Below are 24,049 nucleotides of genomic sequence, written 5' to 3'. Positions count from 1 at the left end.
TTCAGTGATTTCCTGTTACGGGCTGAATGCAGGCTCCCCCAAAATTCATATGTTGAAGTCCTAACCCCTAATACCTCAGAAAGTGACCTTGTTTGTAAATAGGGTCATGTAAAATATAATTAGTTTAGTTAAAATGAGGTTATACTAGAGAAGAGTGGGCCTCTAATCTGGCTGATTTCCTTTAAAAAAGGGACATTTGGAGACAGAGACACTCATAAGGAGAATGCCATGTGAATATGAAGGGTAGAGAGTAAGATGACATGTCTCCAAGTTTAAGAATACCAAAGATTGTTGGAAAACTGCCAGAAGCTAAGAGAAAGGAATAGAACAGACTCTCCCTCACAGTCCTTCGGAAGGAACTAATTCTGCTGACACCTTGAACTTAGACTTCTACATTTCTCATACAGTACGTTTCTGTTGGTTAAGACACTCCCCATTACCTTTAGGACAAAGTTTAAACACTCCTTCACAAGCTATGGACGTCCTTACGTAAACTGGTCTCTCGCTATATGGATCCATCCCTCACTGTAGCCTTACCCCATTCCCTAGCACACAGAACTAGTTATAGTGCTTCAATCAATTGCTTCAGAGATTTTTGTCCATCCTCAACTTTGGTTTCAAATGCTCTTCATGCTACCTTCCCACCCTTCATTAGACTCCACATGATTACCTAATTAACTTCTATTGTATTTCAAGCTTCAGATTGGACATCATCTCTGGAAACTTTCTCTTCATCTTCCCAATCCTAACTAAAGAGGATGCCCTAATGAGTGCTCCCCAAACATCGTATACAGATATTTCTATCACAATCTGTATTACACTGTGGATAATTAATTGTTCCTTTCACATCCTTATCCTCATCAACAGACTTGGTAATGAACCCTAAAAGCAAGGTCATATCCCATGTCCTTTTATCCTTAGTACCTAGTATAGTTCTTGCTGCAGAGGGGCTGTGCAGCATGTTTTTGTAAGGAATCTATGAAGGTTCATGTACAAATATCCAAACACATGTGTTTTTGGCATATGGGAGATACATTCTGCTAGTGTGACAACTAGCAGCTGAGTTTACTTAGAAGCGAAAGCACCCAATTAAAGACCAAACATCACTTCCTTATTCTTCTTCATTTCCTTCTCTCTATATAACTACCCTATCTCACATGCTTTATAATACTTTTAGATGTAAGTGACTGTGAATTATTACTGACTGTGGGCCTTTCATCTTCAAGACTGACAGTCTATGTTCCACATTTCTCAGGAGGGAGAGACTATTATAACTATATTTTTGCTTACCAAGAGAATTGTTAATGGTTATCCTGGAGGAAAAAAAAAAATCTATAAATATCCAACCTATAATGAAGCCTTAAGCTTACTTTCTTCCTTCACTAATGAAATTCTTTCCGAGTACATTGGCAGAATTGCAACATAACCATTACACTGTGAAAAGAGACAAAGCCTGCAGTGAATTTTTTCTTTTACCTGTTTAGTCCTCATTTTGGAGTCGGACGACAGATTGTTGTAGGTATAATGTGCTTGTGTGACTCCACAGAAGAGAACAGCAACTATTCCTGAAATTCAAAAACATACCAGTCAAAACCAATTTTCTTTCCCATCTAATACAATGGGTAGGGCCACATCAGCTAGAAGAAGAGGGGGACTTGATGTCAGTAGAGTTAAAACTGCTAATAATTACCATAATTGTCAGTTCTTCATAATTAAAAGGATCTTGTATTGGCATACACCTTTCTACTTGTTTTAAACATGGGTCCTACAGGATTAACCTAAAGAAAAGTATTAAGAAGTACATTCTTCTTGAGGATAAATGATTCTCTGATCATGAGTTAAGAAAGTTATACTTGGGGAAACATGAACAAGAGACTATGTGGGCAACTCCGGTCTTCTCATAGCTAGTGCCAACTGCTTTTTTGCATTTTCTCCTAGATGCTGGCACACTCACTCAAACATTTGCTTTTCACTGGGTATCCTGAGGAACCTGAAGAGGTTCCCGTCATACATAATTTAGTATTGAAAACCATGAGTCACAAACGTAAGAAATCTATAAGGGTTTTGTTGCCCGTGCCAATGCCTCTACTTGCCAAGCATGAGAGAAAGGTCCTTTTTGGCCCTGTGCCTCCCTGACAAAGCTGGGTGTTCTATTTTCTGCTGCTGAAGAACTTAGTGAGTACATCCAAGGCACACACTCCTTGAAGGTAAGCTGGTCTGTTCTTGTGTGCTTCCTTCCTACAGTGAGTCTTCAGCTGCTTCTAGGCTGACTGCAGGATTGATTTCTTAAGCTATCAGTATACCCAGCTTTATGTGACATGAAGCCATACATACACTAGATGTTCCCTGGGGATAGAGGACTAGCAACCATGAGACAAACATTGTTATTTGTCTCTGGGCTGCTATTCTCTTATCAGCTCTGAGTTGGGGTAGGCAATTGGTGGGGATGGCATCATACTTTGGATTAAAGATTCTATTAATTATGGGAAATTGAGCAGAGAGGAGGGCTTTGGGAAATACACAAGATGTAAGTATTCCTCAAGTCAGAACAAGGGGATCGAATTGAATTTTAAGCAGCAGAGTCTTTCCAACTAAAAACACTCATAAATTAAATGCTGGTGATTCTTAAGAGTATAGAGATATGTGAACTGAATACTGACATTGCAAATGAATCCACAATAAAGAATTTTAAAGAACCAAGCTTTTATTTATTTATTTATTTGGTACGTAGACTGTATGTTTCTATTTATATGGTGGTTATTACTTGGATTTGCTTTGGATAAAGTATTGTTAAGATATATTTACTTAGGGGCGCCTGGGTGGCTCAGTGGGTTAAGCCGCTGCCTTCGGCTCAGGTCATGATCTCAGGGTCCTGGGATCGAGTCCCGCATCGGGCTCTCTGCTCAGCAGGGAGCCTGCTTCCCTTCCTCTCTCTCTGCCTGCCTCTCCGCCTACTTGTGATTTCTGTCAAATAAATAAATAAAATCTTAAAAAAAAAGATATATTTACTTATACAAGTGCATAGCCATTTACATGTCTTATATCCTTTTAATTGGCTTCAAAATTTTAGGCAACAGAATGACTAGGAAATTTTGCCAAGAAATATATATGCAGTAAGCATTCTATAGATTTTTGGGTAACTTTTTGTTTTTTTAGCCTTTCTTCAAAAATTCTAAGAAAGGGATGCTTATAAACAATGTGTATTACTCTTCACAAAAATTCTATTAAAAAACAACCAATACCTGGGAAACTTTTAGGGTACTGAAGCACTTTAAGTACTTTGAGGCACTAGGAAGATTGCCATACATGTTGTTTTGTTATCAAATATTTTTCTTTCCTTATTTAAAATGTAATTTACCTATCTCTGCCGATTCTGTAGTCTGTTGGAGATTTTTCTGGGTGAGGTTTAGCTGACCCTCCCACTGATGTGGAAATGTTTGATTGTATATTGATTTGCAGAGAGGTTGTGAATAAAAGGGGTGGGAGTATGTGTGGGTAGTGCATAAATGTATTCTGAGAACAAGAAGTGGTAACAAAGAAGTGTTATAAAGGAGAGGGAGAGGATTTAAGTCTGGCTGAATGCCTATGGCAGGCCAAGAACACACCGTTTTTGCTGTTGTTGTTTTACATCATCTTATCTATTGCATTGATTTATTATTTCACAATAGACTTAGTACTATTAACCAGCTCTTCCTACTGTCTTCCCCTTCTCAGTGATAGCATCTCCATTCTTCTTGCTGCTCAGGCCAAAATTCAGGATCACCCTTTACTTTTCTTCTCTCTGCGCTTCAGTGATTTTGTTGTCTTGTCCTTTGAAACTTACCTGAACACAGCCACTTCTCAACACTGCCTCCCCTAACATCCTTTTCCAAGCCACCGTTGTTGTTTTTCTGCCTAGATTACAGGTTCCTGATTGGTCCGCTTGTCTCCCCTGTTAGGCTCCTGCAATCTAGCTTCCATCCAGCCACAGTGGTTCTTTTAAGACAATTGAGATCATGTGAGATCATGTCAGTTCTCTTCCCTAAACTTTGTAATAGATCCCCATGACAAAAAGACCCTGTTAGGATCTAGTTTGGCCCCCTTCTTTCCTATCCACAGGTCTCTAAGCTCATCTCCTGCTATACTCATACCTTGCAGTACACTAGATCCTTGCTAAGCACACTGCAGGGCCCTTCAGTTTCTGATTCCTACTATTTGGAAAGCTCTTCAGATATCCACATGGCTCTCTCCTTCCCTTAAGATGTTACACTCTCAGACACGTCTTCTGCATGCATTCTATAAAAATGATCCCTTCCATCATTCTCTAATTGCCTATCTTTCTTTGTTCTTTTTGATATTATTTACTGCCACCTAACATTTTGGAAATTCCTGTGTTTATTTTCTGCCTTCCAGAATGGCAAAGGAAAGCTCATTGAGTTCAGGGGGATTGACTGGTCCCTAACCCTCTGAGCAAAGCCAGGCACATGGTAGGCATTCAGTGAATATTTGCTGAATAAATTAATGCATATTCCTATTCCCATGTAACAAGTAAGAAACAAAAGTAATTTACTTAAGGTCACCTTGAAAGTGGCAGAACTGAGATTTCAAAATTTAACAAACTCCCTGTGCTTTACTGCCTATACCAGTCCATCTGTGAATGTTTTAAGGTAATCTTAAGCCATCTAAAAAATATCATTTCTGATGTCCCAGAGAAACTGAGATATGATGATGAAGATTATATATCCAAAGAGGCTGGTATCTTGTTTGAGGATACATTCTCTAGTAGCTCCACTGGTTTCGTTTCCTTGCTTCCATTAGAACACTAGCAGGCAATGCCTCTGCTAATACTTTTTTTTTTTTTTTTTTGAGTTGTGTATACAGATGCATCACACAAACAAACAAATGAAAAGTATGCCTATATGACCAGAGGCTTGGTGTAATTAAAGTATAACAACTGAGTTGATCTAATCTTCAGTATTAGCCTACATAATCATAATTCTATACTTTAGTATTAATTAACCCACACAAATTACTGTAATTAGTATGACTTTTACAAGCCAAAACATATTTTGAAAATGTCTCATCTAAATACACCTCTAAATTCTCTGCCATTTAAGTGGATTCAGAGTTGAGGGTTTTCTCTTACAAAAGTACATGTTAGGGTGCCTGGGTGGCCCAGTTGGTTGAGCAACTACCTTCAGCTTGGCTCGTGGTCCTGGAGTCCCAGGATTGAGTCCTACACCAGGCCCCCTGCTTGGCAGGGAGTCTGCTTCTCCCTCTGACCCTCTCCCTTCTCATGCTCTCTCTCTCTCTCTCTCTCAAATGAATAAACACAATCTTTTCTGGAAAGTGCATTTTAGCTGTCATTATATTTTTGCATCCCTATGCCTGCCAGCACTAGTTGTCCGACTGGTAGATGGGGCCCTAGGCAACTCTCTTACCTGCCTGGATCTCAGATTCTCGGGTCTACAGGGGGATGGAGGGCACCAAGTGCTCTCTGTGTGAGTCAGCAAACCAGGGTCTTGGCTCCAAACACACCTGCCTGTGCTCTCCCTGTGATCCTGGGGCTGGGGATCTGCAGACCCCATCTTCCTTCTCCAGAGCCTGCTAAGCTCTGCTGAGATGAGCCCCAGAGGGAGGCTGGGATGTAAGAGGAAGAGAAAAGGCCTTGTTGCATTCTTGCTTGCCTATTGCTCCCGTCAGCGGCATCTCAGCAGTGGTTCTTCACCATAGCTTCCAGTTGGTTCCAGCCTCACGGGCCTTCCTCAGAAAAAGCAATAGCCAGCCAGTGACCTCAGAGGTCTGGGTCAAATCTCCCGCAGTTCCCTCTTAGGAACTTACAGATTCTCTTCCATTTGGCCCTCCTGACCCAGGGTTCACACTTGCTGCCGGCACTTACTACCTGTATGGCCTCAGTGCCCCCTTTGTATTTTTTCAACTCTCTACCATCTGTACACCTAATCTTCCGCATTAAACTCTGGGCATAGCCAACTGGTTTCTCTTTTCCTGACAGAATCCCGACCAGTACTCACTTGTGTGTCCCTTCTGATTCTAAGCATTGATGGTTCCCGGAAACCACTGAAGTTTTGTCACCTGGAAGTAAGATTTTCCCCATATCGTCCTGTCATAACTGGACAATGGAGGATGCCAGTGGCAGCGGAGATGCTGTGCCAAGTCCCAGAGGACTGGCCTCAGTCTCCTTTCAATTCTACTTATGGTTAAAATTGTCATTTTAAAAAAGTGTGAGTTTGAGCCACTAGATTAGAACAAGAGACTTGGGGGAAGGAAATAAGTTAGGCCTAGAACTATTAAAGAGGCTTGGGTTATACTTGGACACGTGTCTTCTGACTCCGAATCATATGATCTTTCTAAAATATGAGCACTATCCTATAGTGTGGCTGCCTTGAAGTGTGAGAAGTTCCCTATCATTTGAAATTTTGGGGCCAAACCAAAGGTTTGAATGATTATCTGCCAGAGCTGCTGTGGGAAAAAAAACTCTTTTCATAAAGGGTCTGGATATCCTCCAGTTCCCTGGGTCTATCATTTTCCTATATACTATTTTATTAATTCACTAGGATTAACATCTCAATTTAACCTTTATTTATTTATTTAGGATGAGGAACTAATGCTGGTTCCAAATGAAACCTTTAGACATTTGAGTAGAGGTGGCCCAGCTTAACTTTCTCAAAAGGTAAAGACAAAATAAACTCCTGGACCATCAAATATCCTTTTAAGGAGACAACTCTTCTAAAATAAAATTTTAAAACACATCATTACCATACCTTCTAATCATAAAAACTTAATTTTTTTCAAGTGAGCTATGAGATTTAAAGATAAACTCAGGAAGTCCCCTTTGTGTAGAAAAAAGATGTTTCTGAGTCTTTAGACCACAGACTTTCAGGTCAAAGGACATTGAATACGGTGAACTCTGATGTTGGTGTCCAAGTGACAGATGCAGCTCACCTCAGAGAAACCCACTTCCTTTATTTTCTCGCTTGCTGTTTCTTCCCCCTCTGTTTTGCTTGTCCTTGTCATTTCCTGGTTATGCTAAATTTACAGCATATCCTACTGTCCTCCCCCTACAGCAGAATCTTCTTGACCCCACCTGAAAGCTCAGCTATGACCCAAACATCTGGATTAGGCAAGAGAGATTTCAAAACTCCACCTAGGGGCGCCTTGGTGGCTTAGTGGGTTAAAGCCTCTGCCTTTGGCTCAGGTCATGATCCCAGACGTGGATCCAGCTCCACGTCCAGCTGTCTGCTCAGCGGGGAGCCTGCTTCCTCCTCTCTCTTTGCCTGCTTCTCTGCCTACTTGTGATCTCTGTCTGTCAAATAAATAAATAAAATCTTTCAAAAAAAAAAAAAATTCCACCTAATGCCTCTGAATGTTAATGTACATTGGAATCACCTGGGAATCTTGTAAAATGCAGATTCTTCTTCAGTAGGTTTGGAGTGGAGCCCATGATTCTGCATTTTATACTACCAGGGATGTCTATGTCACTGATCCTAGCATCTCACTTTGAGAAGCAAATCTCTGACCAATGTTTTGGTATTAAGTCTCAGTTCACCACCTCTTGTGTGGCTTGCTTTGACCTTGTGTGGTCCAAAATGTTTTTTACTAACTATACAAAAAGTTTTAAAATTATATTCCTGTGTTTTTAGTTTTTAGTTTTCTTTTCATAACTTCACAGAATTGACAGGATTCCATAAAATAATTACAGTTTCATGCAACAATTATTTATCAAGGACATTTGAGGAGTTTAACTTTTTTTCTTTATATTAGTATTATTTATGGAAAATTTGGAATAAAATTGATAATATATTTTTCTTTCTATCAAACTGTTGAATAATTTTCCCCTTCAGAAAAAAGCAAATAAATCACATTCTTCAATCACAATATTATAAAATTGGAAATTAACAAAAAAAGCATATCTACAAAAATGTATCCATTAGGTATTTTTAACTGTATTCTTTTAGAAGAAATTGGAGTTGAAGATGAAATCAAATTTGCAATTTGAGCTTATGTAGAAATAAATAACAGTGAGTGTAGAATATACTTCTTATCGAAACCAATGAGATGAGACCAGATTATTCAGAGGGAAGTTTACAGACTTGTATGCATTCCATTAGGAAAAAAAAAAAAAAAGAATTGGACGATTTACCTCAAGAAGCTAGATAACAGACATAATAATGGACTCAAAGAAAGTGGAATTAAAAACCCAATAAAAGAAAAATAAAAACAAAATGGTCAAAGAGAACATATAACACCTAGATTTGGTCAGTAAAATTAAGAGTTGTAAAGTAATTGTGTGGTTTGGGTGCCTGGGTGGCTCAGTAGGTTAAGCCTCTGCCTTTGGCTCAGGTCATGATTTCAGGGTCCTGGGATTGAGTCCTGCATCGGGCTCTCTGCTCAGCAGGGAGCCTGCTTCCCTCTCTCTCTCTCTCTTCGTCTGCCTCTGCCTACTTGTGATCTATCTCTGTCAAATAAATAAATAAAATCTTAAAAAAAAAAGTAATTGTGTGGTTTGTGTCTTTCAGGGCCTGGGGTCATTAAGATCTCTACCCTTCTCAGGCTGCCATTCTCTGGTTATGGTTATAGGTAGAAAATGGGTGACATTGGCCAATGGCTTCACCAACTAAGAGTCAGTTTTCTCATTTGGGTAGTATCGAATCCGTCTTAGAGGTCTGTTCTCAATATAAAGCTATATCATGGATATTAACATGCTTCATAAAATAAACATTAATAAGTACATCCCAGATTTTACTATAATTACTAGAAGTAGATGAAAGAAAGAAGACATGAAAAGAAAGAATAGCTTAGCTGATTCCACAGATAGACACAATACTTCCTGTTTCATACACTGCTGGGGGAAGAAGTACAAAGGATCTATCTAGTACATGTCTTGTATATTCTATATCCTTAATCATTATTTTTTGCCATTTCTTCCACAGTAATTCCTGTGCCAAGAAAAACCAAATGAAAATGAGCTCTTTATTCCTAATAATCCAAATTTAGACAATTTTCAGTAATACTCTAGTTAAGTACTAGATTTTTGCAAGTTATCTTGGGTATCTGCTATCATCTACTCAAATCCTATTTATCTATGGAGGTTATTCAGTGAGTAAACACAGGTTATGGCTATGCGGGACACAAGGATGGATAAAGCTGGTCTTAGACTTCAAGCAGCTTTATGTCTTCTCACAGAGACAACATGTACACAAAGACATCTAATAGAAAGTATAATGTAGTTGGCGACAAGAAAACAGAAATCCTGAGAGATTATGATTTCTTTTGGGCTGGGGAAGGTGCAAGAGAAATGGGAAAAATTTTCCTAAAAGATGCAGAGGTATTTGGGTGTTGAAAGATGACAAGAGTTTGAGGATGACGAATCAGGAGTAGGGAATTCAATGTGAATGAAGGGAGAGAGGCAGGAGACTGTGGAGCATGTGTGAGAAATGTGCAGTTTACCTGCACGCTTTGGGTTTTAATCAATTACAGGTTAGGACATAAATACAAATAGAATTAATTAATTAATTAATTAATTACATTTTCTAGAAAAACTTATTAAAAGAAACAATTATTAAACTGTATTAATTGTCAAACTAACTGCTATAAGTACAAAAGCATTTGTCTTACATGTTTTATTTGTTATTTTCTAAAAATCGGAAATATGAAACATCCAGTATGTCTGTCCTATGCAGGCAAACATTATTACATTTTTCTTCCCAACAAAAATAAAAACTGATCATTCTTTTTCCATCTCTGCTGCAAAAACAAGCAATCACTAAGTGCAATAGCTACATTGCATGTCTAAGATTTTGGATTCAAGTTCTATTTATGGGGTCCTGTGGTAATGACGGACGGAATCAAGTCCATACATCTGAGTCCACAGAGAGGGGAACGTGCTCACAAATATCCGAGCTCTGAAAGAAATCAAGAAAATATATTTTCTTGATTGAATAAAATATATTCTAGGCCAAGAAAATGTATTTCTTGGCCTAGAAAATATAATAATACTTTCTGACTCATGTGTATGCACAAGATTGCCTTTCACTGTTTGCACAGTGAGACTTCAGTAGTGTACAAGATCCTGAAAGGGCTGGTTGTAGGGACTCAATTGTGCAATTTTAAACAAAAACTAGAACCAATATTTTATCACACTAGCTAAAAGAGCTGTTTGAGAAACCACAAAGTACACAGTTAAATTCAAATTAATTGGCAACTAAGAAAATTTAGGAATCAGCATGAGGAGGTCCATAATTCTTTGGGAAAAATAATGATTCTGCTGGCAAGGACATTCTTTCCACAGAGATCAATTTTCATAGGACAATTAACATATGGTTAATAGAGTGCCATGTACACTGTTGTCCTTGCTTCCCATTTCTGGACCCTTTCAGAGAGCATTAGTACTACTAGATATTGTCTATGTCTATGTCTATGCATATATATAAACATAAGGTTACATGATCAAGGTTCAGTGTGTGATTGTAAATTATATAAGGAAAAATGTACTACAGTAGACATCAAGAGGCCTGGGAACTATCTGGTTGCAGTTCATCCACTTGGATGCCTTGTGCAATTTAAATTCATTGCCTGGTCCATTGTCTTCTTCTCAATGAATTAAAGAAGATGATCTGCATTAGTATTCATTAAGTTGGAATGTACAAGAAAACCCATTGAAAGATGAAAGAAAATATAAAAACATCAGTTTTTAATTAAACTTTTTGTGTATTTTCAAGTATGTAAGTACTTTCGTGGGCAAAAATTATACTTGTCAAAAAAAAATTATACTTGTCTGCAAATAAGGGAATGATAAAGCTATTTTATTTTATTTTTGGCCAATAAGGGTCAAGAGACTCTGGCAAACACTGCTCTAGAAGATCTCTAAGTACTTTTCAATCTTAAATGTCTGTGATCTGAGTGGATCAGTGTTTACATTTGCTACAAGGTCTGCATATATGGAATTGAAGAATTACATGGGGCCCTCAGCGTCACATTGACCTCCTGTCAGTTAGATTACCAGGAGTCTCCCTCTTGACCTAGATCTCCTTAAGCACTGGGTCTACGCCCTCCCTCTTTGTATTGCCCCCAACTCCTATAACAGTGCCCACAGACATCAGGCGAGGAAATGCAGATTGGTCAAAAGAATGAATCTCTATTTCAAAAAATATTCCTCTGCTTTGAAAAGAGAATGCAAGAGAAATTAGTTTTTGATCCTCACATACAAATAGATGTTTATCTGGATTTGTTAGTGGCAGGGTCCATTTTCTCCTAATATTTAAATTTTCTTATTCAAAAGTATTGATTGTCACCTACACTCTTTGTTACTGATAACATTATTCAGTAGTTCTTTTTTCATTAAAAGTTGATGAAGCCTTCAGATACAGAAGCTGAAAAATAAACGTCTGTCACAAGGAGCATGATTTTCTTTGACATTAAATGCAGACTTGAGGGGTTTCTAAGACTAAAGAATATTGCATTTTTGGACAGGATATATTGATTATATTATGAGAACACAGAGAACAAGAGAGAAAGAAAAAATGTGTCTTGCTTTCAGATGGTACTCTGTGGGGTTTTAAAGTTGATGGGTTATTTTTATATGCCACGCTTTTACTTATTTTTGATCTAGTAAAAAGAGACATTTCTGACAGGTTTCCTACTACCACCGTTGAACGTGAACCTGGAACTGAAAAGTCAAAGATTTAAAGAAATGGAAAACTCCTTTAGGGAATATGAAAGATTCCAAGTTTCCAAAGAGCACAATTACTGTCTAGCTCACCATATTTGGCAACGCCACAGTTGGCAGATTAATCATGAGTCTGTGGAATATAAGAAAATCAATATAGAAAATAGCATGAATCTATGTTCTTATTCCTGGTTTCTCCAATGCAGTGTAGGCATGCATTTAAGAGTTACTTCCCCTCTATGTTGCAAGGTTTATAAATTTCCATTTAAAAAAAAATCTCATTCAAAATATAGCAGTGGGTATTTGTGCAAATTAAATTTGGGTCTAGAAAAGAAGAAAAAAACACTTTTTCATTTATATCTCCGCTATTCTGTCTCAGGACTTGGTGTTCATCAAGCTTCCCCGTCTATTCAGTTTTCATTTCCATCAGAGTTATTTGCATCAGAGTCACCTAAATGGCTAATGAAAAGCCTCACCCAAGATGTCCAGGTCCAATTGCCCATAATACCCTTCCATGTAGTTTTCACATTTGCATAGAATCCAGAAGACTTTCTAATGAAATGATTTTTGTGTCTCCCTTTCTATTGCATGTATTCACTCACTTATATTCCCATTTTGGTGGAATGAACCATTGATCAAGCTGATATAGGGACCTGGGAATTATCTTTGACTATACTTTCTCCTTCATCCATGTGTTATATATTTGTGCCATCTATCTTCCGACAATTTTATACATCCCTATGAAGAAAATGGGTTTTTGAGAAAGAAAGACTTTTTTTTTCCCCTCCTATGCCTCTTGGCCCCATAAGGAGACATTAAATAATGACTAAAAACATTTACAATGAAAAAGGCGGGGCTAAATTTGTCCACTACTCAATTTGCTTGTGCAAGATTGTTTGAACACTGAAATGATGAGCTATTCAGTTCAAGAAAATGCAGGTGTGATTTAATGAGTTATTATGCAAGGAGATGTACTTTACACCTGTGTTTATTGAGGTGGCAACGTTGTATGTTTGCCCTTGGTTCACTGTGTTGGTTAACTAATCCCCTTGAGAATTTTGGATGCCTATTACAGTTTGAATGCCTAATATTCTGAGACTCCAGGTTTTATTTTTGGCTTGGAAAACACTCAATGCACCTCATTTGTTGGTGAATTGTTGGCTAATTAAGTTGGATTCACATGGTTCTGACAATATGAAGTATGAGCAGTTTTAAGCAAAGAGATGTCACCTAATGACATGTTCTTAGAAGCTGAAAATGACCAAATTTCTTTTAAGAAGCAATTCAAACCAAGTCCCCTCCCAGTGTTTTGTTTTATTTACTGAGATCTAGAAATATATTTTCCATCAAGTCATGCAGTGCATTGCTGGCAAGCCAAATAGAACACATTCACCTCTAAGCTAAAGCCTTCTTAAGAGTTTCAGTCAACTTTTTTTCCCAAGTCGAGAGATGATGGAGATAAGATGTAATAAGACAACTTACTCAGATCCAGCAAAGTCTAAACATGTCCAGTAATAGTCATTTCATTTGGAGGTCTTTCATTTTTGTCTATTGTAAATAAGAAAAACTTTCCCAAGTTCTCCTTTTCCTGACTACTTAAGCTAGAAGAACCTTTCAAGAATTAACCTGACAGAGAAGCAGAACCTGAGCTTCCAAGTGTCAACTTTTGCTTATCATGACAATGTAATTAGGCCCTTGTCACTTGAGAGCAACAGGAGAACATTCCTCAATTCCTGGGATTGAGACCAATTAACTGTTAATATTGTGTCTGCTGTCTGTGTGTGCTGAGTGCCTCTTTCAGACATCTTGGTCAATTCCCTAGGAAATGGGCCAGAACATCATATAATTTCATCCTACTATATTTGATAAATTTCTCAGAGTCTTTTACTGTCTGGAATCACACCAGAAAGCCCAATAGCATTACTTAGTAATAAGGACTTTTTTCTTCTTTCAGGTTTTTATATGTTTATTTTCTTAGGTGGAGCTCATTCTAAGGTGAATAAATAGCAAGCTATACTATTTAACTTCTTGTATGAGAAAACGAGGTATGCCAGTGGCCTCTCTCTTCCTCCTTTGCCTTCAGTGGATGTAAAATGTGCCCCAGGAATCTAAAAATGGAAACTGCCTTTATTACAGCCATGCCTGGAAGCAGAGAAATCATTAGACTTGGTGTCAATGTTGCCATTAGAAATCTTACTCTTCTGGTGTTTAATGACAGTCCCTGAAAGTTTGCTTCTGGCAAAAACCTGACCCCCAAAGTCTCAGCTGGGAAATAGATTATAAAAATGAATTTTCAAACAACCTGTCCAGCTGTGCTTTTTGGTTATCTTTATAAACTGAAAAGCAGCTTCTATGACAGGATTCAATTCCATTAGAGATTATGCTATAAATAATACTGCTGAATTATTTTCAATATTCAATTTAAAGTAACGGCTCAGTAACCCAGTGACTTTTAGAAAATAGAACTCTCCACAAGAAAAATTCTACCTGGTCAGAAATTAGGTATGCATGTGTACCAGGTACCTCATAGAGAGAATACCTTGGGATCATGTATTTACTCAAAAGCCAAAATTTTGTACATGTATAATGTCCCTCCATTACAAAATAATAAGATCCTTTTACCATAGCAGTAAAGAAAATTGAGATCCCAATTGCTAGATGACTTAGCCCAATCCCTCAGCCAGTGAGCCAAAGATCCAGAAACCAGAGACATACCCCTAAAGTGGCTGATTTTGTAAGTAGGGCAGACACATCCATATACATTCCCTTTCTATGCTCTCCTGGCTTGTAAGAACTCCCTGAAGTCCATTTCTATCTATACACTCTCATCCTCTAGAAAGACTTCTCACTTGCATTTGACATTCTGTCCAGTCTTCCCAAATAAAAGTTTTCTCAAACTGTACTTGTATATTTCCAAGAGCAGGGAATCAAATTTCTGGGTAATAGAAATGCCAACCTTCATTTGCATGTCTAAAAGCCACTCGTTCCCATAAAACTAAGTTCTTCTATGTGACTATTGAACATTTGCAGGTGCAATTTCCAAGTGACTGAGATGAGGTGGCTGCAAATGTGGCCCTTGAAGTAAAAGATAATCAAAATAAATCAAATGATCATCATCAAATTAGTAAAACTGAAAGTGAAAGCAGAAGATGCGGTAATGAGCGAGCCCCTCTCACATGAAGTGTTCATCATGAATCTTATAAGAAGCTGAATCGAAAATGATAATGAACATCGTGCAAACTGTCTTTAAAAGCTTGATCTTCTTGTTTGGCTATCACTGTGCATCTGGCATAAGAGGGTCCCAGGTGTCCGAGCCTAGAGGCTGCATTGTCTTTGAGCCTCTTTTCCTTCTGATCTGTCACCAAATTATGCAGTTTCTTTTGTGGAAATCTATCATGGATTATTCCTTCCCTTGTACCATCCAGGATTCTTTGTTTGCAAGCAATAAACACCGATTCTGGCTACTGTAATCAGAAAAGAATCTACTGCAGGGAAGAGTAATAGCTCTCAGAAAAGAAGCAAAAAGGCAGCCCCAGGAATCTGTGTCAGGAATAAACAGGGGATTTCAACAGGGCTTTGCTGTTGGAAAGAACAGGTGCCAATAGACATACACCCTTCTGTCTCCCTCCTAAAGGATCATATCCTAGGGAAAGAGTGTCTGGCTGACCTCGCTTCCCATGTCCCCATTCTGTTTGGCAGAGGAGGATGAGACATCTTGATCAACAAGATGGTATCTGATGGAGGAGTGGTAGCTCCTTAAGCAACATCAGGATACTATTACCAGTGAAAATGAGAATGGGTGCTGGGCAACCCAAATCAGCATATGTCTACTATATTCCTCTCAGATAGGTTCTTGTTTCCTCAGGTCTATATGTCTCTATTTTAACTTAATCATTAGGGAAATGAAATTGCAGATTAATGTAATTTATGGTATAGTCTTTCACTGATGTATGAATCTGCCTTGGAAAATCCTGACCAACGGACATATGCAGTCTTTCAGTATATTCTCAGGCACAGGGCACTTATTACCTGATAAAGCAGTCTGTTATTCAGATTTTGGAAAATTTTCCTCTTCTAGAGCTAAAATCATTCATTCCATTGCTCAAAAGATAGTGAGGGCCCAGAAGACTTCAGCCATACTTCTGGTGCTGACACAGCACTGGCAGATCTGATAGTCTGATGCAACTTTGGCCTGTCAATCCTAATTCTACACATCACTTCTAGCTCTAGATTTCACAACCACAGAGAGTGAATCCAATAGCCCAGTGAAGTCTAGGTGCATGTAAACAAATAGCAGCCAGCTGGAAACTATAAAGGAAGAAGTTCTGATTCATCATAATTCCCTCATATATAAAATAGTTTAAAAAGTACTTAACATAAAATTTGTAGGTTGAACGTGAAGACAACTATAAAAATTTACTAAGGGCCATAAAAGATGACTGGAATAAATGGAGAGACATAACATATTTCTGGGTGGGAAGACTCAACATTGTAAAAATAACGCTTCTCAAATTAATCTAAAAATTTAATGCAACCGCAATTATAATCTCAGTTATTTTCTGCTTGAAACCTAACAAAGTTCTTTTCAAGTCCATCTGGAATAATAAATATGTGAGTACAGCAAAGAAGCTCTTGAAAGTAGGGAAGGGAGGGTGAGGGATTGATCTAGACATTAAAATGAACAATGAAGCTGAAATGATTAAAACAGTGCAGACCAAAATTTCACTGGTACAATAGAAAACCCAGAACATACGTATGCATATATTACCTACACACGTGGACATTAAGCTATGAATACATCAGTTATGGTTGAAAGGTGTTAGGACAAATGGAAGGTGTCTTCTAGGAAGATAATCAAGTTCCTGCTATATCCTGTATTACATATTAAAACAAATTCCAGCTGGATTCCAGTGCAAAAACAAAACTATTAAAAGTATGCATTATCATTGATAAACACTTAGGCTTTTTATGCAAAAATCAATAAAATCTTGGGTTTTCTAAAGAGGAGATAAAATGAACTGCATAAAGCTGAAAATGTCCATACTATCCTTTTCCTTTACTAAGCCAATAAAATAAAACATATTTAAGAGATAAAACCACAAATTGGAGAATATTTACAGCTTACATGACAGTCAAGAGATTCAATTTTTTTAATAAATAAAAAGCTTTTAAAATTCAATGTGACAAACATAAGCATCTCAGTAGAAAAAGGACTAAGGGCAGAAACAGGTAATTTACCAAAGGGTGAATATAAATAACAAATGACATGTGACTAAAATGCTTTCATCAGTACAAATATAATAAATGTAAATCACAATGAAATGGAAATTGATTATCATATTAACAGGGGTGAGTAAGATTTAGGGTGGCAAAGATGTGAGCAAATGAGCTCTCTTTCATTGCTTGTGGAAGTATAAAGGGTCACAAATTTTCTGGAGGATAATTCGGGCAAATTTTTCCAAGACATTAAAATGTTAGCTTTCTTATTAACCCAGCAATAGAGATGCATACATCAATCTATAAGGATTACCATTGTAATCATATTAATAATACTGAAAACTATAAATAATCAGAGGGAGGGTAGAATAAATTACGGCAAGTTGGTATGATATTATACTAGGCAGCCATTAAATAATACACAAGAATAATGTCACGAAAAACAGTCACCATAAATTCTTGAGTGAAAAAAGCAAGTTACTTAAAATTTAAGAAGTATAATTATATTCATGTATGCATGTATATATTTAATTAAGTGTACATATATGCATATAATCAGATGTACTCAGACAAATATTAATAGGTAGTTATTAATAGGTAGTGAGAAGGTATTTCCTTCTGTGACTTTACACTTCCTAAATTTTCTATAATGTTTATACATTACTTTGGTAGTAAGAAAAAATAAAAAGTATATATCTAAAAATAGATGTATTTTTTTTTTAAACAACAGAAATCTCTTTTTCAAATGAAATCTTACCTGAAAACCCAATTCATGGAACCAATAAAAAGGGACAGTGTAGGAGTGGCAAGATTTGCTCACTTGGTGGGCATCCTTGAGCACCATTTTGAAATGTCAGGGCTGGGGGAATTCTGCTGAGAAGCAATGTAGGTACACACCATCCCTAGGGCCTACATGATGTGTTGTTCATGAACACAGACAGGCCCCATGATTGCTGGTCACCTCCATAGTTACTCATAAATTGTTTAATAGCTTAATCCACTTAGTTCCTTATATTCATTGTCATATGTCCATTTGTTAAGCACTTTTTGAAAAGTTTTGTAGATTTTAGCTTTGCAATATCTAGGTTAGTTATGGATTCGAACTAAAAGGATTTCATCATTACCAGAAATACCTGTGGATAATTATGGTGCTACTTCCTCAGATTTCATCGAAGGTTAATCTGAGAGATGATTTCATGAAGATTATATCTCCATCTTCCCTGAAACTGTTATTAAATATGTTGCCCACTACAGTGCTTAAAGTTCCCTTATACAAGGATACATATGGTAAATTTCCCTAAAATTTTTATATCAGAAAAGAAATTTGCCCATTTTTATAAATAAGTATGATTTCCTTTTATAATGCGGTATTATTCCCATATAACTAATCATGTTTCCCTTTTGGCTTTGGCTGCCAGAAAGCTCAGAGCTATATTTATTGCCAAACCACAGCAATGAACAGCTGTCTAATTTTACAGAAAAGCTCTATCCCGAAGCACTTGAGTATTTACTCGCAACTAAACGGTCCCATGGTATGCATGGCTCATGTTATGAGTTGTCTCAAATCCAATTTGGAGATAGGCGAGGATTAATAATAAACATACAAATAAACGCATAAGTAATTTAGACCAAGCAGCCTTGGTATTTGGCAGTAGAAAATGCTTACACCTAGAGTTTGGTTTGTATCAAATGCCTACCGGCCACATTGCTTTATCTGAAGTACCGTTCTCAAATGAGCATGGCCCTTGGTACAGCCGTGGACTTTTCGGTCTTTCTGCCACTGAGGTCCACTCCTAACATTCACCCATCCCATGATGCTGGCTCCCTAGCGGGCATCTGCGTGGCATCCAATAAGGATGTCAGGTTGAAAAGTTTGGCAAGAGAGCAAGGTACAGATAAACTAGCAATTTATACATGGACTGTAACCTTTACCTAGTTAATAAAACAGGATCTTGCTGAAATGGACAATTTTCACACATAAAAATAAATAACTTTTAGGTATTGGTGTGTGTGTGTGTGTGTGTGTGTGTGTGTGTTTAAGTGTGTTATTATAATGTTCAATGGTAGAGTAAAAAATACCAGGTGAGTTAAGATACTTCTTTACCTTTCTAGAAGGTTAAATATATATTCTTACTGTGAACATTACTTCCATTATTTTATAAATGTTGAGTGCTGAAAAGGGCGTAGAGTTTGGAGGAAAGGGAACCAAAATTATTTTGAATGGCTGATATGATCTTTTTACTTTCATTATTTCATTTAAGAGACACTATTGTTCTCTTTTTCTGAAATGATGAAGCTCTTCAGCAGGCTCCCTAATAACAAGGGAAGGCACTAACATAACAGACATTGTGTTGCAATGATTTGGATACAAGCACCCCTTAGGGTGCACTCTGGTATAGTAGCCTTGATATAGCATCCTAAGAACTGGCAAAGAGCTTCCTGCGTCAGCAACAGATAGCTTCGAAGCCTGTGGGAATAGCTTGACCCCTGTGACTCTGCAGTAGGACAGGTTATCATTATGAGAAAGACTTGCCATGCTTTTCACAGGAGAACCCAAACCAGCTATGAGCAAGTGGACCAGGCAGGCTCCTGAGACCTCGAATATCTTTCTCCTCATGAGGGCTTGCCTGATAGTCCACAGATGTAGTTTCATTCAAGGCAGCAGAGCTTTGTCCTCAAGAGCCCAGCTCTGGAATCAGGTCTAGTTTTCAATCCCAGCTCCACCTCTTACTGTTGGCTGAATAACCTGGGTGTAGGCCCTAACTTTGAGTCTTTCTGTGAATTAATAAGAAAGGCAGTCAGCCAGCACTTGGCTCATGGTACACCTTCAATATATGTCAGCTTCTATTATTATTATTTAGATTTAAAGTACCATCTAACAAAATGCAAATACCCAGAGAGGCATACCTTGTTACCAGTTAAAACCTGGAGGGCGGGGGAGCAGAGTCTCACCACTCGAATGTCAATTAGGATGGCAGTAGCCAGCCAAGGGATCCAGGACTGAAACCTGGGAAAAGCAGGGAACTAGGCCAAAGGAGAGAAACAGCTTTGACATTTTGCTCAGAGCCTCAGTGATTCTTCTACACGGAGAAGCACCCAGTCGTTGCAGCTATCCAAGTGCAAATCCTCGCTGTTGCAGAAAGGCAATCTAAGTGCTGAAGCCAGATCACAGGACCCGTGGCCCTCAGGCCGTTAAGGGCTGCTTCTTTCTCTGTGGACAGCCAACCTCAGAGATTCTAGGTATAGACTTTCTATGGGAAGATAGGAAACGGTGGCGCCGCCGCATTAGCTCTTGTTTCTTGTATGCAAGGGTTCTCAACACTGATGTGTGTGGAAATGTGCACACCCCAGGGGGGCTGCTGCCCTGGGTACTTGCCTTTAGCAGCCAATGGAAAACCACCACCCTTTTCTGCAAAGCAGCTGTGCGCCTCTTCGCACTCCGAGTAGACTTCCATTTGTGGAGTCATCTCTCCCCCCTATAAATCAGCTATTTGTTGATTTTAACGTTCCCCTTCTGACCAGCAAGGAGAGAAGAGGAAATGTCATTTTGGTGACTTTCCATTAAGCTGTTGCATACAAAATGGATGAGTGATCTTTTTTGTTTGTTTGTTTCTCTGATTCAGACACAGACCGCCATCTAAAAGAAAGCCCATTTCATCTCCTGCTGCGTCGGGGGTGTGTGTGTCTGTGGGGTCCTCCTGGGAGCACACATGCATCTCACACACCCACATGTGCTGGGCCCAATGAAGCACTGACCTGTCAGGCCGGCGGCCTCCGCAGACAGGAAGGCGCTCCAAGACAGGAGGAAAAACAGGCCGGTTTCCAGCAGCGGGAACTCACAGAGTTTGGTAAATTTGGTCAAGTGACAAAGACATGTTAAGGGAAACAACAAATGCTGTTACAGCTAAATCTCCTCCTTGGCTGAGGAAAACGAATCTGGTTGAGATAGTTCGGAGTAAGAGAACTGATTTTCAGCGCTGACTGGGAGGCCGTCCCTCTCACTGGGACTGCTGAGAAGGAAGGCCAGCATGCCTTCCATGCTTCGTGGGGAGCTGAACCCTCCAGTTAAATGCAAACTTGTGTTCAGATTTAGAAAAGGCGTCCTACTAAGTAAGAAGCTAAAATCAGCTAACTGTGGGCACAATACCTCTTGCATTTGACCTTGGCCCTTGGGCTGTGGCCCTCAGGGGACAGCAGCAGATCAGGGAAAACAAAGCCCCAGACAGCAAGGCTTGGAGATGTGCTATAAGTGCGTCAGCACCAAAGAAGGCCGCTGCTCCCTGGGGAGTGATAGTCTGTGGACAGATTACCTTAAAGACTCCTCTCTTGGGGATGGAAACAGAACCAGGAGGAACATTTGTGTTCACTGATAGGGAAGCTACCTGTGCTATCTTAGGATAAGTAGGATAGAGGAAAAGGTATATTATTTCTGGGTCCCGCAGCCCTTTAGCAGGCAACAGTTTATTTTGGCTGGGATGACACTTGGTCAATGCCTATAAATTGCCATAGAGCAAAAGCAGACTGATCCAAATCATGCAGAGAATGGGTTATGAGAAGATGATTAGGAATATGTGATTGATGGAAAAGGGTTACACTGCAACTGTGCCCACAGTTATGGAAAAAAAAAAAAAACAAAAAAACAGTCCTGACAAATAAGGAGATGTTATGTTGCTTTTTCATGCTTCAGGACAAAAATAGTAGGACAGGGAAGCAAAAAGCATGATCCCTGAGGTGCAAGATCAAGGTCTGAGTCTTGGTTCTACTAGTCACTGGCTGTGTGATTTCTGAGCAATATGTTAACCTCTCTGAGCCTCATTTCTATCCTATGTGAACTGTCAATGAGAATAATACCTACTCACACAAGTGTGGAGAATAAAATGAGATGAAGAATATTTAAAATGTTTTGCAAAATTTTAGAAAGCAAAAAATGCCAAGAGGCAGAATGACAACAAGGTCAGGAATGTAGTCTCTGGAAACCAACTCTACTTCACTGTATCAGCTTCAGCGTGTCCCTTGACCAATTTGTGCCTTGGTTTCCCTATCCACAAATGGAGATTATCATGCAACCTACCACCTAGGTATATAAACCAGTTATTACGTGTTAAGCACTCAAAAGAGTGCAGATATGCAATGAGGAATATGTAGGTTTTTCTATTAGTGTGATTTAAATTTGTTTTGTGAAGTGTCTTTCCAGGCTATAGATTCAGGAAGCATCTGGAAGCAATTCTTTATCTGGGAGAAAACAAAGGTTACCTTTGACCCTTTCAGCATTCCCCCTTATTACTTGGAGGGCAGCCTTTGTCTTTAGAGGGGTTTGTTCCTCTGAATTCCGTCTTCTACTTTGCTGTGGAGGAGGCTTAGGCCACTTCCAGTACCAGAATATCAAGTGGACATAGGACATTTGTCTCTTTCAAACTTCTCCAGAAAGTAGTTTAGTTCTGGGTCAAGATCCAAGCTTGCATAAAGCCCAGGGGTTTTATGAGAAACATCGCCTCATTATGGACAAGGTATCAAGGCTCATTGTGGAAGAGGGAATGACTGTGCACCTGTCTCCTTTGCAGCCTGAGCTTGTGCAGGCAAGGCCCTCAGGGGCTGCATGACAGATCCTCCTGCTGAGACTGAGCCCCTGTCTCTTCTATCTCTCCACCACTTTTTCAGATCTGATCCAGTCTCAGGGCAGACTTCTAATCTCGAGGAATTTCTCCCTTTTCCTTACCAACTCCTTTCCTTATGTATCCATACACTCCCTTCACATAAAGCAGAGAAGTGTTCCAATTTCTGTTTTTCCATATAGTGCAGGCTCTGGAGCCAAAAAGTGTGGGTTTAAATCCCAGCCCTGAAATGTCTCTGCTGTATGGCTTTAGACAAGTTGTTTAACCTTTATGTGTCAGTTTCTTTAGCTGTAAAATTGAGATAATAACAGTATCTTCTTCCCAGTGTTTTTATAAAGCTATATGAGAAAATACATCAGCAAAATGCTAATGACAAAGCCTGGCAAATGTTACAGTAATAGTAATTGTGTTGGCTATTACTGATACGTGATCCAGAGTATCTACTTAACCTCCTCGAGCCTCAGTTTCCTCATGTGTAGAGTGAGGATAATAATAGCCTATCTTACAGGGTTGATTCAAATGAGGAGATACATATAAATGTTTGGCACATTTTAGACATTCACAAAATGTTGCTATTATCATCACCATTACTTATGCAAAACAACATGTGGTCTCCATCATAATTCCACTTAATAATCAAGAGGCAATAGAGATCAGTGATCAAAAGTATGGTCTGTCTCTTGGTTTCAATCTCCGGGTTTGAATTTTGGCTTTAATAAATATAAGCTGTATGATTCTGGCTAATACCTTACTGTTTCTAAGTTTCAGTATCCAACAAAAATAATATTTGCGTGATATGGTCATTGTGAGGGTCAATGAAGTATAACATGTAAAACAAATAGAGGCCTTGCATATGATAAGTACTGATATTAGTCATTAGATTATTAATCATTATTTTTATTAGAGATCAGCCCTACCTTTTCTGAGTTACTTTATTTCTTTATCAAAGGAGTTGATACTCTCTACGGTTTCTAGGATGTTTGAGTCTTCTCCTTCAGTCATTAAGTCCTAGAGACGCTTCTAAACATTAGTCTTCTTGATGTTTCTTCCATGGTTCATCACAGTTTCTCTTGATTCTATACTGTTTTGACTCATCCTATGAACCAGTTCCTCATTTATTGTTTAAAAATAGGACCTTCAGTATGTCACTCTCCTGAGCAGAAACCTTTAGTAGCTAATTGCAGACTACAGACAGAAGCTCAGATTCCTTTGAGTAACACTCCAAGTGACTCCACAGTGTGAGTTCAGCCCCACTGTGTCTCCTCATCTTCCACTGCTTACTAGCCTGAGGCCTCTGGTCCTCTCAGTCCCATCCCCACATTTCAATGGATGATGGTTTTCTCCTGAATCACTTATCACATAGCCTTTATCTATATCTTACCTATATTTCAGGCCAAGCCTACATCCTTCTCTGCATGTAAATATTGCTTTTCAAATTATTTTTCAGAATCATAAGGCTGGCAAAGAGTCTACTGAACTATTTCAGAAACAATGGACTCATCCACATTTGAATTTTTAGAGTCCTAGTAAGTTGGCTGTGGCTTTGGCATACAGC

At 38.6% G+C, this 24,049-nt stretch overlaps 1 protein-coding gene across 2 annotated transcripts in view; it reads right to left on the bottom strand.

Annotated features, from left to right (window-relative positions):
* Window positions 1-24,049, bottom strand: part of SLC9A9 (solute carrier family 9 member A9) — a 695,514-nt gene that overhangs the window by 275,964 nt on the left and 395,501 nt on the right. For both annotated transcript variants that reach the window (XM_059163846.1, XM_059163845.1), the window contains 2 exons: window positions 20,639-20,739; window positions 1,477-1,565 (listed from right to left, as the gene is read on the bottom strand). In XM_059163846.1, the coding sequence (XP_059019829.1) occupies window positions 1,477-1,565; window positions 20,639-20,739 (190 nt within the window). The remainder of the gene's footprint in view (window positions 1-1,476; window positions 1,566-20,638; window positions 20,740-24,049) is intronic.

This window comes from Mustela lutreola, chromosome 2 (genome assembly GCF_030435805.1).
Source record: "Mustela lutreola isolate mMusLut2 chromosome 2, mMusLut2.pri, whole genome shotgun sequence".
Lineage (NCBI taxonomy): Eukaryota > Metazoa > Chordata > Mammalia > Carnivora > Mustelidae > Mustela > Mustela lutreola.
This window is presented reverse-complemented; position numbering and strand designations above follow the sequence as displayed.